General features: G+C 37.8%; 1 protein-coding gene across 1 annotated transcript in view; it reads left to right on the top strand.

Annotated features, from left to right (window-relative positions):
* LOC137290780 (protein turtle homolog A-like) overlaps positions 1–19,040 on the top strand; it is a 328,654-nt gene that overhangs the window by 129,218 nt on the left and 180,396 nt on the right. Inside the window, exon 2 of the mRNA XM_067821905.1 lies at positions 9,933–10,280. Within this exon, the coding sequence (XP_067678006.1) occupies positions 9,933–10,280 (348 nt within the window). The remainder of the gene's footprint in view (positions 1–9,932; positions 10,281–19,040) is intronic.

Below are 19,040 nucleotides of genomic sequence, written 5' to 3'. Positions count from 1 at the left end.
AGTATATAAATAAGTTAACTGTTTCAAAATTTAAAAAAACACACTTCCCTGGTTGATTTTTATTGTGTTTTCCTTCTATAATGTTCAGCAAAGCTTGCTGTGAATATTGTCATACCTGTTAAAAAATACTTTGCTGTAAGTACTTTTGTGGTAATGTGAACGCCAGTCAGCTTTTTCAGCAGTAGTGATTGTCAACCAAGTCAGCGAGTCGAACCAACCAATCCCATTATTTGCCTCTTACAACAAGTTTTGTCCACTGAAGATCAAGTCTAACATGCATCTTGACAGTGCTCGTATACGTGGAATCTGAAGGTTTTAAATAATATGTAGATGCTCATGGTGTTGGTCGCTGGTTTACCTGGCATGCATTTCAGTATTACAGGTGTCTCTATTGCATACATGATACCATGTTATCGCAGAGATTGGACATTATTGCCTTTAGCCCAAACTGGAATGACTTTCAAATGTCATAACTTGATTCCTGCATCGCATGCAGCAAAACACCTTACCACATCCCGCTCTGTAACTCCATCAGACTCTCACAAAGGGATCTTATTTAAATGTGTGTCGTGGTAACTAGTTTACTTATCACAAGTTGATACAATCAGCTTCACACCACGAGAGACCCAGGGGCCTTTGTCCAAAGTCGGCCATCTTCCTCCGACGTTTGGTTTTAGCTTGCGGAAATCCCCTTTTAGAAATGTGATTAGTACTGACCTATTCGACATGGTTAACTTGGACGCAGTTACAGACCTCGCCAGATGTGTGTGCTTTTACTATCGCGTAATGAAACAAGAGGCAATCAATGTTATACGTTAATATCCATTTTCCCTAATATGCTCGAGTGTTGTAGGCTTGGATATTAGTTGGTCTGATTGGCACAAGTTGTTGGGATAGTATTGGGTTTGTTTTGAAAGACCTGATCAATGGAATGCAGGGAGATACTAAGCATACAAGAGTTACTGTGTTTGTATTTCATAAAACATGTAATTAATGGAATACATCAGTGCAAAACGTGATGAAACAGATGGAAAATGGCATGCTAGAGAAACAACCGGGTGTTCTTGCATTAATTCATATTAATTCTCATTGGCATACTTTGGATTATTCTTATTTCAATTTACTTGATGGAAGTGAGTCAATATTCTTTGCGAAACTTACATTGTTGTGTTTAGAAATCCTCCATTTTTTCTATAGCTGAGGGCTTTGGTTGACATGGCAACTATTTGTGATTGACATTTTGAATAAGAATAAAAAAAAATGTTGATTGTTTTGTGATCAAAATGAGCTTGGAAAGTGGCTTAGGAGCCATGTTTTTCCTCGCTTCTGGAGGTTGTGGAAGAAATATTTTTGTCCCCCTACTCACACTCTGGCATCAGTTTGTCATTTAGTCTGCGATAAAGTTTCCCAGCTGAAATAAGCATGAAAAAACCATGGTATACCATGGTAGACCATGGTTCACAGACCATGGTTTCCATGGTCTAGCACGGCTTACCACATCCGGTAAATGGCACCACAGTTTACCATGGTAAAATAAGACCATGGTCTACCATGGTCAACCATGGCAGAATTAGACCATGGTAAGCCATGGTCTACCATGGTAGCAAGACCATGGTGGCGGTAAATGGCACCACAGTTTACCATGGTAAAATAAAACCGTGGTCTACCATGGTAAAAAGTGACTATGGTGTACCATGGTAAACCATGGTAAAAGAAAAACCATGGCATACCATGGTCTACCATGGTAAACCAGAATAAAATAAGACCATGGTGGACCATGGTCATCCATGGCAAAAATAGACCATGGTTAACCATGGTCTACCATGGTAACAAAACATCATGGTGGTAGTAAATGGCACCACAGTTTACCATGGTTAAGTAAAACCATGGTCTACCATTGCAGAAAGAGACCATGGTGTACCATGGTTTGCCATGGTAAAAGGAGACCATGGTGTACCATTTATTACTACTGAAAAAAATGAGACCATAGTAAGTACAGCATGTTCGTTAGATTGCACAACAGTTTACCATCAGAATAACCTTTGGTTATTGAGACCATGTTGAAAACCAACCATATCAAACCACAACCTACATAGAAAATTGATATAGCACAAACACCATGGCATAGAAATCAATTAGAATATCAAATATTAAAGAATTAACATAAAAAAGACCCATGCACTGAAAACAAACTGTTTACATTACGAAGACAAAGTTTATTACGAACATTGCCTCAGATTTAAATGAAAGACAATTTGACGATAGCTGTTGGAAAGCTCACAGGGATTGTGGGATATCCTGTACAGCTAGAATTATAAATCCAGTTACACTGCTGAGGAAAAATGGTATGTGGACATGTTCATCTTTTTTCAGAAGACATTATTATTTATTATTTCAAAACAGAAATGGGATGTCCTTCAGTCTGTATCCAGGAAAATGAACTCTTTCGGGACAACATTTCATGCAGTAATATACAATTTCAGAAATCCCATTAGACTATATGATTTAAAAGTAGACACAATGAGAGTCACGACCAACACAGAATTTACAGGAGTGCCCCAAATCATCTACCTGGAAGTTGTACAGGGGGCATCACAATTTCTCTCAGAGGAGACAGGATTATACACACATGTTGGAAGAACCTTCACGAAGAGCTGTGGGGACATCACAGAAGATACCCACATTGCTTCAGGGATAGTGCGTGAGTGAGTGACTGACTGAGTTTAGTTTTGCTCCACTTTTAGCAATGCTCCAGCAATAGCACGGCGACAGACACCAGAAAGGGGCTACACACACTGTACCCAGGAGAGGAATCGAATCTAAGTCTTCAGTTTGAAGAGCAAATGGCTCTGGAATATAACTTAATCTTCAATGTTTCAACATTAGTACCATTTCTTCAGAACTGTCCAGTGGAAATCTGAAAAACACACAAACAACATTTAATAACAGTGTTTCCCCATTTCAAAGGTTCTTAAGCAAATATTGAAATTGTGTTGTTTAATTGTATATTTATAACTGCTGAAAAAATGTTAAGTATTTTCCCATACTTTGGATATTTTTTCACCTGAGTATTATACTAAATCATGTTATTTAAAAACATTTCTATACATTAATGACTTTGAATCACTTTCTTTTAATGTGAAGAGTGTATATCAGTAGCAAAACATGCAATAGAAGTCAAAACACCAAACTGGCTTCCAAATCACTTGTCTACATTCATAACCAAAAACAATATTCTGAAATGATGCATAAAATTTCATAATACTTATAATAATCAGCACTATCATAATATTGATAAAAACGTATCTCAAAGTATTTGAACCTATTTCCACGTTAAATGAATGGCAAAATGTACTGACACATTCAGTATTGGTTTACAAACAGCAGTTATTACAAAGCTGAATACAAATATATACGATAGAAAGAAAATGGAATGTCCATAAACGTGCCTATAGCAATTACCTCCCTTTTATGATCATTTGAGTGTATTTTATTGTGTGTGTAATCTGAGAACAAACGGAATCTTTCAGGCTGACCTTACAGGCACCGTGAACTTTGACACCTTGTGCTACACAATTTTTTAAGTCATAACGGTTTTTAAAGTACCGTTAGATACTGATAGTGTCTTAACATAAATGAACGGAACATATTACATAAAACCTCAAATTAACGTTCATCACACATTATTCCTTCCGTTTGAGAGATATTCACTGAGAATGTACGACATAAACACTTCATACATTGCTATATATGTTATTGTTACATTGTCTTACGTCATTCTAATCAAAGAGTGATGCTTACCCCTTTACCTATGTTCGTATGCGAACCTTAAGGTACTCAAAACAATTTAAATATCAGGGCACTCAAAACGATTTCAATATTGCTGTTGTTTACTTACCGCTCGTGCTCATCTCCATTGGAAATCAACCTGAGACGTATCCATCGGCATAAATCTAGTCTATTCCTTCTTCACATATCCAACATTGGATTATCCTCCAAATCCGTGAATCGCTAATACGTTAGGTTATTCTTCGCTTAGATCGTTGTCTGTTGGCAAAAGTTGTGTTTGGCGCCTCTCGCTCGCTTTGCGCGCTCACACAGGTCTACGTGACACATAGCACTAGCAGCAATGGCATCGTGCCGCGAAGAGATCGTCCCCATTCGGCTTGTCCCGGAATGGTGCGAGTTAGAAGTGGAAACGTATTTTTTAAGAAAAAAATTAAAGCCAATACGTTTTCATAGATATATACACATAGATCTACTACGACCAGGAATATAGTCGTAACTGCATATGTAATAAATAAGCTGTACGGTTAGCGCTCATGAAGTCGCAATAGATTACGGAAGAACGAAGGGCGTGGCCGTGTTTGGCGCGAAAATCGGAGCCATGTACCGCGCGTTCGTGTTACTTCACAACAGTGGATAATTTCTAATCTTACGTTGTAATAATGGCTAGAATTACAGTATTTCGGCATAAACATCGAAATTTGAATAAATATATATGTCGTATTATTTTCAACGGTGGGAATTGCGAAAACTTGATGTTCTGTGTGCACACGTCCCTTGATCGATTTGATCGATCTGTGGAAGGACAGTTTATGTACATATCCCCGCCCATAAATTTAATTTCATTAGTCAAAATTGACCTAATTTTTTAATGGTCGTATTTGCACGTGGTGAACGGAATGTGACAGTGAAATGTGTTCAAAAGTGGAGAGCACTGATTTTTTTTTCAACGGGTAGATTGACGTACGTGTTTGGAAAGCTGTAACAAAAACATCGATATCAAAATTCTTTTCAACATTTCTTTCTGTTTATAGTACCAAGTGAAGTGTTTGTTGTTTTTACTGTTTTGTGTTTTTGCTTCACCATAAACAATGCGAAAGACGTTCTTATAAGTATCTGGTCACTTGCGATCGAGAAAATCACGGGAGAAATTCAATGAAATGAGACGAATTTGACAGCGTACTTCAAAGTTTTACTTTATGGATAGACTAACAACTAGTCTCTGAAATGAACATATTTTACTTTAAAAAGTTCATATTGAAAATACTATAGTATAATACTATAATAATACAATGAAATAGAGCGCTGAGACTTTCTTCATTCGCAGAAGCTAAGGGAATCTACAATCTGAGAACAAACGGAATCTTTCCTTACAGGCACCGTGAACTTTGACACCTTGTGCTACACAATTTTTTAAGTCATAACGGTTTTTAACGGACTTCCTTCATTTGCAGCCTGAAGTTAAGGGAATCTACAATCCATATTTTCTAGACTTACATGGGTATTCTTGGATATATTTGCGTCAGGGTCTGTACTTTATGGATTAAATATCAATATTCAGGCCAATTAGAAAACCTCTACAGTATCAACTAGTTGCGTAGCTATTAACAAAAGGTGAGTTTTTCTTTGAACTGTCTATATTGCTGAGACATTGTTTAGCTTTTCTGTCGTACAATGTTTGTTGTGTTTATTTTAAAACAAGAAGAAAAAGGCACCCACACACAAAAACTAGTATTAGAGATAGACGAGATTTACACAGTTTAATGGACAACTTTAACAAAGGGATCGGGAGAAATAAACCATGCCTATTATATTTTCAGATGAACACAGGGTTATTTTTGTTTTGCTTTTCCAGAGTATAAGACGTCAGTTGTTTTGTTTGTGTATCTCTGCAGCAATTATTAGTAAGTAAAATCAGTGAATAGTTCCGCTTATGATTATTTTTATGACATCCTGTTCTATTTTTTTTTTATTAAATCACACTACATTTTAACACTCACTGAGGTGTTAAGATTTAGTTGTTTAATGCACACAAATGTAAGAACAAGGACCTACAAGATTTGTTATTCATAAATGAAACACAGAGTCATGAAACCATCAGGTTTCCCCTTTTAAATTTTTTAATTATCACAGTTTAAAATGTAAAATTTTTCTGTGATGACCATGGTCTACCATGGACTTTCATGAAATGACCATGGTCAACCACTGCTTTGAACGAAAACACCATGTTTTACCATGGTTTTGTCTAGGATGACCATGGTCTGCCATGGCAAAAGGACGATGACCATGGTCTACCATGGTTTCTGGTGATCATGAGTTGTGATGACCATGGTCTACCATGGTAAAATGGAAAAGACCATGGTCTACCATGGTTACTGGTGACCATGGTCTATAATGACCATGGTCTGCCATGATGACCATGTTAGACCATGGTCTACCATGGTCTAGAAATGTTGGTGACCACGGTTTAGCACGGTAAACCATGGTAATACCATGGTTTACTGTGGTAAGCCGTGGTTGACCATGGTCAACCATGGTGCCGTTTCAGCTGGGTAATGACACCATTTTTATGATTCTTCCCACAATTTATAATGCAAATGTTTTAATGTATTGCTTGGCATGGACCGAATTTGTGGTGTCAGTATCAAATGTTTGCAAGGGAATGTGTTAAGCTTTGTTGTGAACTGAACAAAGTGTTCAACTGATAAGGCCGTGTCTGTGTTTGTTATGGTCACTACATCATGTGCCAGTGAGTGAGTGAGTTTAGTTTTATACCACTTTTAGCAATATTGCAACAAAATCACGGAATGGGGACACCAGAAATGGGCTTCACACATGGTACCAATGTGTGGAATTGAACCTTGGTCTTTGGTGTCATGGCGGTGGGGTAGCCTAGTGGTTAAAACATTAGTTTCTAGCTCTGAAGATCTGAGTTTGATTCCACACATGGGTACAATGCGTGGAGCCTAGTTCTAGTATTCCCCACCATGATATTGCTAAAAGCAGTATAAAACCTTACTCACTCACTAATTCTTTACTGTGACTGACAAGTACTTTAACCATTAGCCCCAGGCTAGCTTGTCAGGAAAAGGTAAAACCTTCCATGATTTAAAAAAAAGAATGAAATTCTGAAATGTTTGTAAAGTGTTTCTTGTCATGGAATAATGTCATTCACATGTACTCAGTCAATGATTGTCAAACTGTGAAAAACTGCGAGAAAGAATCACAATCACGCACAATCAATTATTCCGTTTTCTTGAATCATCATAAATTGTGCTGTGAATTATGATATGTCAGTAGTTTTATTGGTCTCTTGAATCAATTATCATATAGATCAAACATCAATATTTCGTGTTAATTTATTGGATAGAGATAAAAAAGATATCATATTTGCCCTGTCTCATTAACACAGCGACTGATTGTCACGTTTGTTGGCTGGTTTACGACCTGTCTGTTGCTGGTTGCTGGGGGACATTATTCATGTAGAAGTGCCATTATTAAAGATGTATAATGTAACATAGTGTCTACTGGCTGACAGGGGACATCTGATGGTGTGACAATGAAAGGATAAAGAGGCAGCCAGGTGCAGCTTCTGTGTGTCCTAGTAGTAGTAATTTTTAGCAATATTCCTGCAATATCACATTAGGGACATGTGTTTTACACATTATATCCATGTGGAGATTCGAACTCAGGTTTTCAGGGTGATTAGCAAACACGCTAACTACAAGGCTAAAATAATACATTATTTAAGAAATACAGTTTGCTCTACCACCATGTATAGTGTAATAAAGCACACTTTCGCCCCGAACTATTATGGTTAAACAATATAATAGTTAGGTATGTCAGGAGTGGCCTACAAAACTCCAAAACAGTTCCTGTGCAATCACTTGTTTAAAGAAAGTTTTATATGTGAACCATATGTACGCTGTATTAATCTCAAGAAAGTAAGAATAGCCATGTCACAGTTCCGTTCCGTTTGTTATGACTTAAGCAGTTATAAAGGAACATTCCACAAGAAATCAACCGTGTGCAAATACTGTAAATTGAATATCTTGGAAGACGAATACCATGTACTATTAATTTGTGACTACTATAGAAACATTAGAATCAAATATATACCGAATTATTGTACGATACAACCGTCAAAACATAAATTTATCCAACTACTGTCAACTTCCAATTGGATACTCAATGAAAATGTTGCTTTGTTTATTTATCATGCTATTTCGAAAAGAAATCCACTCTGCTGTTTTTATATATCTGTACTATGGGCCTGTGGCCTCCAGTTCTGAATAAAGATTGACTGAGTGAGTGGAGCTTCTCTGTTGTCCTATGTTAGGTATGGGAGCTTCTCTGTTGTCCTTTGTTAAGGTATTGGAGCTTCTCTGTTATCTTTTGTTAAGGTATGGGAGCTTCTCTGTTGTCTTTTGTTAGGTATGGGAGCTTCTCTGTTGTCCTTTAAGGTATAGGAGCTTCTCTGTTGTCCTTTGTTAAGGTATGGGAGCTTCTCTGTTGTCTTTTGTTGAGGTATGGGAGCTTCTCTGTTGTCCTTTGTTAAGGTATAGGAGTTCCTCTGTTGTCCTGTGATAAGGTATTGGAGATCCAGTCACTATAGCACTGTGATATTTGGAACTTCTTCAAACAGCATTTAGAGACTGGTATGATAAAGAGAAACATGATGCAGATTATTGCATTTGAAGATGTCTATCCATAACCAGTGTTTGTCTTCATAATATGTGAAATGTGATGCCGGCACAGGTAGTCATCCATAACTCTGAGTCGCCTTCCATAAGGATGAGTCGCCTTCACTTTTGTCACAAACACAAACCTTCCATTCTACATGCTAGACTGGTGAATAAATGTTTTACAGTAATGGTATTCCTCCAGCGGTTTCATATGACCTCTCATGACTTTGTGCAACTATCTCTTGCTCCAAGTAGTGGAGACCTGCTGGCAAGTTGATTATTGAAGGTTACTAGCCCATGGCAAGCGCTATCTTCCAGAAAACATTTTTCAACCATCTCATACTTTAGGCAGATTTTCTTTAGTTATTCATGAAAAGTGTTTTTAGAGAATGGATTTGATGAAGCTAAATTGAATTTGAAATAAACACAGGGGGACATTAATATAAAATGATTATCATGAAAGTTTTAATATTGTGCATATGATGAAATGAAAGGCAATCTTGAAACAGATCTGGCTTCTACACTTTGGTATTAATACAATGTCATATTGTCATGATAACTAATTTTTCTTGTAATAACATATGGCTACTCACTCAGGAGAGCTAGGGAGATATTATGTTAGCGAACATGAGATGAAAGTTGCATTAATAGATCAGTTTCAGGAAAATAGGAGTATGATTTATCCATGTATATAAACCTGAAGAGACAGCTCGCTAATTCCTAATTTGTGGTTAGTTGTCAGAATATAGTATTTTTACTTGTAGGTAATTGAACATGACTTTGATCTGCGTGGCCTGGGTTGTAATATAGATCTGATGTGTTTTAGGGGAAATAGGTTGGGAATAGGTCTGAAGATTGACTGTATACATGAAAGATAAATCATTACTGGACGTTGTTTGGTTAATAAAGTTGAGTCTGTTCATGGTAAGTTTGGTTGTTCATCATAAGCAGAAAAAAACAAGATTAGGAGAGAATATTGCTGTCTAGAAAAAGCACAGAACATTGTTTTCTTGATATTGGACAGAAGATTGTTGTCCCTGTAATGGACAGTGCATTGTTATCTCAGTCTTGGACAGAAAATTGTTGTTCTGATGTTGTACAGTGCATTGTAGGCTCGGTGTTTGACAGAAGATTGTTGTACTTATATTGTTGTCTTAAGAATGTTATCCTGTTTTTGTTCAGAAGGTTGCTGTCCCTGATATTAGACAGAACATTGTTGTCCATATATTGAGCAGAACATTGTTAGATACTGGACAGAATGTATTGAATGGTTGTCTCACAAGACAAAATTTGTCCTGTTGTCCTGCGTTGCTGTTTACATTTTGCTGTAGAAGTCTATTTCAGAATGTAGCATTTTGGTTTTCTTCCAGATTGTTGTTTTATCGGAAGACTTCTTGTTTTTCACTTGCTAGTGTAAGAAGCCCATTTCTGAACATGCCTAAGATGTTGGTTTTCTTGCAGATTGTTGTATCAGCCAGAAGACTGTCACCATCAGAAAGTCAGCCAGCCTAGGTGGACAGCAGAAGCTGGACTGTGACCTCAAGTATCCCCGAGGTCAACCAGTCCCCTACATCATACAGTGGAAAAAAGATGGCCTCCAGCAACCCATCTTCATCAAGTATGATGGCTACCCGGCCCAGGTGCCCTACGAACAACACCGTGGCCGCATTGAGCTAGCCGACATCGTATCCCTTGAGATCAGTCACATTGAAGCGGAAGATGAGGGATGGTACGAGTGTAATATCATATTCATAGATGGTGCTGAAGAAACGACAGTCAATGGATCTTGGATCTATCTTACAGTGCATTGTGAGTACAAACTGTTTGGATTATACTGGGGGCTCTTTGAGTGGCATGACATAGGGGTGAAATAGTGTACTGTGGTATTAGCAGATTCACAGTATTTTGCCTTCGCTTCAGTATATCCAGAGTTGGCAATCCCACATCAATTCCCATATCATAGTCGATGGTGCTTAGATTTTTCAGTGTCTGATTTGAATACATGGTGAAATTTTAATTTATGCTGTGTTTGTAAATAATCTGATTTCCTGAAAGCTTTGAAGTTTAGTAGATCTCCTCAAAGAGACCCCAAATTGCATGCAACTAGATCTGTAGGTGTTGACCATCCTGACCACCTCAACACACATGCTGTTGTCCGGAGGAAGAAGCTTTGAGCGTTGGTCTCCTCGTTTCAGGAACTGCAGATTAACTTGACATTACCATGTTAACAAAACACATTTACATACCACTGTTCATGTTTTGTAGAATCAAGGACTATCTGCTAGATCTGGACCTGATCTATCTTGACCACCTCAAAAAGAATCACTCTTGTTTGAAGGTGAAAGCTTTCATTGATGCAGTCTTCATTTCAGCAACTGTAGACCAAGTCAACATCACTAGGTTAACACAATATAGACCAAGTATTTTGAATCAAGAACTATCTGCAAGATCTAAAGGTGTTGTCCACATTACAAATCTCATCAAAGACTTGCTTTTGTTTGGAGGTGAAATCGTTCAGTAATGAAATCATTCATTGGTGGTATCTGCCACCAGGCAGTTGTACACATTGTATAATTGTGTGTACACCACAGGTATTTAGAACTCTACTTATAAAGCTAGTACATCATCAAATCTTATTTCATACGTTTGATCTCCAAATTCTTCAAACTAAACTGTTTTGTATGACAAAGACAGATGTGAGACTGGAATCCTGAGACAAGCTGGATAAAGCCTGTCCAGACAATCAGTGGCATATACAACCTACAGCCAGAGTATTACTATCCTATACCAGATACATGTATAACCTACTGCCAGGATAGAAACATATTATATCAGTCTGACATGTACAGGGTAAAAACTTCCATACCATCACTTATGTCTTTCCTGTTGCAGTAAGCAATAACATAATGATATATATTGCCTGTTGCTGTATCATCAGTTTCTGGCCATTTACAGTACTTCAAGCCAACAGAACTGGTATGGAAGATTATCAGTGAGTTTCAGACTCGTCACATAAGTTCAGGGAATAACCTGTAAGAAACCGCCTCTGAATATATGTGCACTTATGTATGTCTTTAGACATAACGGAACTAGTAATTTCTGGGTGAGACAATGGGCCCTCTGATTGGGTCAGTGACCCCTGTCTGTAGAATACTAGCCAGTATTGCCCAAGATGATAGACCATTGGAATAATATGACTGGGCATTGTGGAAACCCTATGAGTAGCTGGTAATATTACCTTAAAATGGTAGCTAGATGCAAAACGTGAATATTTGTAAGGCTGAGCAAAAGCAAATTGTCTTTGGCCAGAGTTCCTGTTTTTTACTTTACAAATTTAGATGGTTGCTTTGGAAAAAGGAAGGAACAATAAGTAGAAATTATTGTTTTTACTTTCTGAAAATTTCAAGTCAGTCGGGGAACCATGTATATACAAGAGGAATCAGTTAAAGAATCAAGAGCTGCCACAGACATAGATCAATTATGATCTCTCAATATTGAAGTGTTTTTAAGATACTCTTTTTGAAGGTTGAAAGTTTAAAAAGGAAATTACATGTTGATGATATAGATATTTTTGGATCAGTGTATTTTTAGAATGTTGTATTCATGATTGTAAGAATTAGGAAATATTTCATTTTTTGTAATTTTATGCATATTTGAATGTTTTTTAAGCTGACAGATTTGTGAATCAGGTATGATAACAGGCCTGGGCTCATTGGCCAATGGCTATTGTCTGGTCTTAACAGTGAAGAGCTTGGATAGAGACAGGCTGTTGCTGCTTTTGTACAGGACACTGAGGCAGTGAACTATTGCCTCTGAGACAATTTGATGAGGTCATTGGAAGCAATAATTGGAATGGGAAAAGAGGTCTGGCATTTAGAAGTGATGGACATTAAGGCAAGAAATTTGGAAGGGGCAAGAATTTAAATGGGGACAGTCTGACTTGTGTAGAGTCTTGTATCCCATCACAGAGAGATGTGCATCTCCTACTTGTAGCAGCTGATGGAAGAGCGGTGCCAGTTTGCTGACTTGGCAGATTGGTGTCGTAGTAATGTAACGACATAGATATAACACCTGCTTTCAGTCACAGGTGTTTTCTGGTGAAGAAAGAATTATTTCAGAAAACCCCAGATATTTACAGCTGTATACCACTGATGGTGGCGATTGCCATCACTCACTGAAAAACAATGTTTGGTCCCTTGAATATTGTCTGCTTCCCTATTGACTTACCCTGAGAAGGCATTGTTGATTATGTATGTGTACGTACATATGACGGTAGGGATCAATACTGTTGTCCTTGTCGACCTTTGAAGGTGGATGATCCAGATGATGTGCATTATTGTCAACACCTGCCAAAATACTGTACCACAACTTATGAACTTTTTGTCCTCTGACAGTCTTTATGAGGCTTTGAATCACAATATGTCTTTTTTCTCTGCCATTATTTGACATCCCAATAATTAATATCAGTCTCTGGCTCTTCTATTGACTCACCTGCCACTTACCACATATACAAATATATTCTGCCTGGTTCAACCATCCAGAAGTAACACATACTTGACGGTTTTAGCTGAAACATGTGCCACCTTTAATTTTTGGGTCAGATTCCTTTGGACCTTTGGACCAAGTCAGGTGCAAATTGTCTGGATCAGATTCCTTTGGACCTTTGGACAAAGTCAGGTGCATATTGTCTTGGTCAGATTCCTTTGGACCTTTTGACCAAGTCAGGTGCAGATTGTCTTGGTTAGATTTCTTAGGACCTTTGGACCAAGTCAGGTGCAGATTGTCAAGGATGGTGGGTTAGCCAAGTGGTTGAAGCATTCACTCATCATGCTGCACACCCAGGTTTGATTCCTCACAATGTATGAAGCCTATTTCTGGTGTTCCCTGTGCCATGCAATTGCTGGAATATTGCTAAAATGTTGTAAAACCATACTCATTCACTCCCGATTGTGGACAAAAGGAATGAAACATAACATTTAACCTTAAAACCTTAGGTCAGATATTTGGAAGCTGATTGTAGATAAAAGAAATTTGAAATGTACCTTGTCAGCTGATGGAGTTAGGTCTTGTGGACATGGGATCTGACTTTAGAAGGTCTGTATAGATTCGATTATCTATATAGCTTGAATATTCCTGAGTGGGGCATGAAACTAAACTCATACATTCATTCAATCAGTCACTTCACTCACACAAACTAGAAACCAACATCGCTCTATGTACTTGTTATATTTTTCTGATTTTAATCATTCTTTTCTCTTTTACCTCCAATGGGTTCCTCATTGTCAATAATAACTGAAACACTCTGGCAATTGTCCTGTGTACAAGTTGTATATTTTCTGTATTCAGTAGCATGTCGACTTAAGTGGATATTGAATCTGTTATGTGGTTTTGTTGCTCTTCATTTAACCGGTGTTGAAGGGAAGCCTGAGGGCTTCCACTGTATCACCCAGAACCCTCCTGGCATCTGATGGAGATTCTTTAAAGTTAAGGAAAGAGAGGTCATATAGGTGGCGCTGTTGGTTTGCAGAGTCCAATGGAAATCAAATAGTCAATGTTTTTGGTCTGATTAAAAAAAAAAAAACAGCAGAAAAAAATATTCCGAAGGATGTCCTGCATATTCACATTGAGTTCCCCATTTGTTATGTTCATAGTGTGAACCCTTGTCACTGGGATGTTCCCGAGAAGGAATTGATTGTATTGTCCAAACCGTAGCGCTCGGGGGGAAATGTACAATGCCTTACAAATCCTGTTAGAGTTTGAAACACTACTTCATGCCTAAAACCGTATACAGTACTCATTGTGAAAAGCATACCCAGTATAGAGAAGATTTAGGGATGAGGAAGCTTGTAAACTCATTCACAATATTTTTAATTTCTTGTCCAAGATTGATGTCAACATACTAAAAACTTTCATGCAAATATTTACTTCATATATTGTTTGGTACTGTTATGTTATGTGAAAAATGGGATATTGACAAAAAAAAAGGATTGTGATTTGAATATTTGTTTCAACCTACACAAGACTGCAATCTGTGTAGCAGAATGAAAATATTGTGTATTTTAAACTGAACAGAAGTCTTTCCATTATGTTATGACACTACAATCTGTTCAATATTTTAGTCTGTACTACAAAACAATCTGTACAAGATTCTAGTCTGCACTACAAAACAATCTGTACAAATACTCAGAAGGATCCCTCACCTGTAACCACTGTTGTTTCTTTTATCATTCCATGCCATAGAATAGATGTATTGTATACAAAACCTACTTTATCCCTAGATGCTTTTTATGAAAAACCCTACATTAACCCTAACCTAAACATAACATAAGGTTAAATCTAAACCCTAAACCTTAGAAATAATCATTATGAATAGAATACAAATCAAGCAGGTGTTGTGGACAGAACTCTTTGCCAGGACTTCAGTCTGTACAACACTTCTGTTCAACAAGCACCACCAGAGTTTCCTACACTGCTGTAAATAGTATAATGGCCATTTAATCAGTGCCATCTACATTACTGTTCAGGCAAGCCTCTGTAATCACCTACCACAGTCACTTACTTGATAAAGAAACCCATCTCAAGTAATAGGATGTCGTACACACTACCATCCCTGCCAAAAATATGTACCAAGCAAGCTACAACACATGCAACATTGCCATGATTAGTTAGTTATCGGCAGCCCATAGCGTGCTCCATGAAGTGAGTGAGTATCATTTTTGTCACAGCTTTTAGCAATATTCCAGCAATATCACAATGGGATACCAGAAATGGGAAATTGAACTCAGGGCTTTGGTGTGACAAACGCTTGAACCACTAAGCTCCCCACCATATCACCTTTAGATCTTGTGAAGAATGTGTCCGATTCAGTCCTTGAAACACCACCAAAGAACCCAGCTTGAAAACAACATTACAATCTGTCCAAACATCGCATGTATAGAATAAAGAAGTTCTGTATCCATAAAAAATAGTCTTCATTGTATGACAGATGTAATGTTGCCTTGATTACCAAGTTGGCTACAGTCCATAACTTGCTCAGTTAAGAACAGGTCCAGTTCAGTCACTGAAACACCACATCTGAAAAAAAACGTAAATTTTCATTGAGATTCATCTCTCTTTTTTTTTTCTAAAAATGTAAGCTGGTATATATGTTGTGTTATTATATGACAAATATTGGGGAAAACCCACATAGCCGCGGCTTGTGTTGTATAATTTTATTATTGATTTTTATTCCAGCTTTTCAATCTTCTGAGTAATGTTCCGAGTTCTGTAATCAAACACAGCTGCTAATCATTTGAAGTTGTTTGTTGAGTACATTTATATTTTCTGTAAATTTAGTGGATTTGGAAAACAATAAATATATGTGAGTGAGTGAGTGAGCTAGCTTTTGTGCTGCTATTAGCAGTATTCCAGCAATATCATGGTGGGGGGCACCAAAAATGGGCTTCACACATTGTACCTATTGTTCATTGTGATCAAAGTTATTTTTAACTGTCATTCATAATCTTCATCTTTTAAGTGCATGAGTGAGGTTTTATCAGCTGCACGCTATTGAATAGTTATAGTCTTTTATTGTTTGGGTTTTTTTTATGTAAGAAAGAAACACAGTGATTGAAATTGAATTATTCAGTGAGAATGTGTCAGTTCATGATCGTCTGTGATGACTTTCCAATTCTTTCAGTGAAAGAATGAGAATTGTTTTATGCACAACTGGTAATATTCCACCACTATCAAGGCGGGAGCAGCAGAAATGGGCATGACGCATTGTACCCTTGTGGGAATTCAACAGAGTCTTCGGGTTTGCATGTGCATGCTTCAGCCGCTTTTCTACACCACTGCCCAACAAAGGCTCCATAATGTAATTTTTATTTTGGTTGTTTGTTTTTTTCAGTTTATTATATATGTGGAATTCAAACACAGTCCGTTACTTACGGTGGTTTGCTGTGGGAAGCATCAAGTTTATTGTGGCAGTTAATTGACGTATGGCGTTAATGTCAAATATTTTAAAGTCGCTGACAGTTGAATCAAGATGGCACCTCAAAATATAAGGGTTAGAAATATCCTGCCATGTCAATATTGCCATCAAGTATTTATTCCCCACTGAAGATGCTCAATGTGTATTTACCCAGTTTTGTGTAGGATTTCAATACAATCAATAGTATGCTCTATAGCATTGTCCAAACATTGATGAAATATACCCTGGTCTTAGCTTGTGTCAATAGCAGCACAATGAACACATTGCGGCCAGAATTGACACCGCTGACCACAATAATCATCTGTGGCCCCCGTAACATAATCTATAGTCTCATTAGTGCCATTGTCTGTGGAATCTGTCAGATTAACTTTTGTGTCGCAAAGTACATGGAGGGTTTTATACCTAGACTAATGTGGTTCTTGACTTTGATGAATAGCTTCTGTGTGTTGGTATATATTTTAGAGACTGAATTGGTAGTTAACTTGCCAATATGTACTGCGTGTGTTTGATCTTACGTTCTTGTTCTGTGTGTTTGTCACACACACACTCACATGTACACACAGCTTCACCCTTAAAACACACACACACACTCCCTGTCTCTCTCTCTCTTAAACAGTGACACACATACACACAACACACACCCTTATACATCCACATACCCACACATGCCCTCGCTTGTTCACCCACTTACCCTCTCACTCACTCACCAACGCACTCATTCTTACACTCACTCTCTCACTCACTCACCCCACTCACTCACCCACCCACTCACTCACTCACCCACTCACCATGCAGCTTCAGAAGTTTAGAAACCAGTGCCACTCTAAGGACAATCCCTGCTCTCCCACACTGGACATATCATGTCGTCTGTGTGTACAATGTACTACTACACATACCAAGCCTGGATCACCTTCTGTAGTCTTATTACTGACTTGGTACAGCACCAGTTCAATACCCACTGATGTCTCTGTAGCCTCTTAAGACCAGCATCTCAGGATCATACCTGAATGTATTACCATGGCTTTGTGTTAATCTCAGAAGAAGATCAATGCAGTCATATTATATCTGGAGGTGGTTTCAGGAATGTGGTCAGTGGCTAAGAGGCAATGGCTGGCAGCTTGTGGTCAGTGTAATCCGAGCTGATCACGGCCTTGTGATGGATCCATGACATTAATACTCTTTGGCTGATGGAGCACTCTGAGCAAGGCATTCATTTAACAATCCATCACTTTCATGGGAACTTGTTTGAAATAGGAAAAATTACGATTCACAAATATTATGTTTGATTGAAAATGTGATATCTATCTGTCCTTCAAGTTATCTTTTCTCGGGGAGTCCATTTCTGATGTAAACTGAATATTGCTAAATGTGGTGTAAATCAAGACTCACTCACTCACTCGTTATCTCTTATAGCACTCGCAGAGGTCTCATTTAAAAAAATTATGGCCGTTTTTCCTCATAGTTCAAGGGAGCCTTCATTTTTATTTATTTTCTTTTTTTTATGTAATTTTTATCATCGGCCTCTGTGTATATTTTGTATAAGAAAATGGACAACGCACCTGAAGCAAGAAACTTGGCGCCAAGCCGATGCAGGAAACCAGCAAAGAATGTCTTGTAGTACCACCCACAGTTTGTGCATCTCTCAATGAGCATCCCACCTGCATTATCACACATATCATATATGCTTATTATACCATAGATTTATTATGATGCAGCTGTTGAGATGGTCTGTGAATGAAGATGGAGCAAGAGACAAGCTAGCCTAGCTTCAAGCCGATACAGGAAACCGGAACCCTCTCTGTAATACCACAGCATCTCTCAACGAACCTCCCACCTGCATTATCACACATATCATATACGCTTATTATACCACGGCTTTATGACGCTGCTGCTGCTGAGATGGACAGTGGACGAAGATGGAGGGTTTAGGGAAATGATCCAGCCAGGAGGAGAGTGGATAGGGACCAGCAGGAAATTAGCCCTGGTGTTCGATACTGTCATTATGAGACAAAGTCAGATGGAAACTTGGATTAGCTCGATAGGCACATGCTTCTAATTAACAACTTGTACCTGTGGCAAGATAAGATTTAGTGACCTTGGGAGTAGATGTTTTCACATATTGTGCATTAATCCATGCAATATAATGCACTCTGGTTTCAAATTTTTTATTCAGTTTTGATAGAAAACCAACATGTAACACCCATTGTCTATTTTTTTCTAAATTTTTTTTTTTCAAATTTGGAACATCAATGTTGTAATGTTTACATGGTGGCTTGGTGAACATCCGGAAAGAATGATCAGCAGGCACAACTTTACTCACAGATCTGTTAGGATTAGTGCATGTGTCACCTCCGAATGTGCCAGCCCACAACTCATTATACTTTCATTCCAGATGTTACTCCTTGCCTGTTACAGTGATAAAAAAAGACTAAAGCTGGTGATTAGGGAAGAGGAGAGTTCTGTCTTTATTTATTCACTGACATTACTTATGAAATTATTGAAGAAAATTGTGAATTCATTATTTATACAAGTGAGATTGAAACATTACACTTGAGTGTGTTACAAGTTACCTCTTGTTTGGGTCAGGTATTTGACCC

This window comes from Haliotis asinina, chromosome 1, assembly GCF_037392515.1.
Source record: "Haliotis asinina isolate JCU_RB_2024 chromosome 1, JCU_Hal_asi_v2, whole genome shotgun sequence".
NCBI lineage: Eukaryota > Metazoa > Mollusca > Gastropoda > Lepetellida > Haliotidae > Haliotis > Haliotis asinina.
Note: the sequence above shows the minus strand (reverse complement) of the source record. Positions and strands in the feature narration are given on the sequence as shown.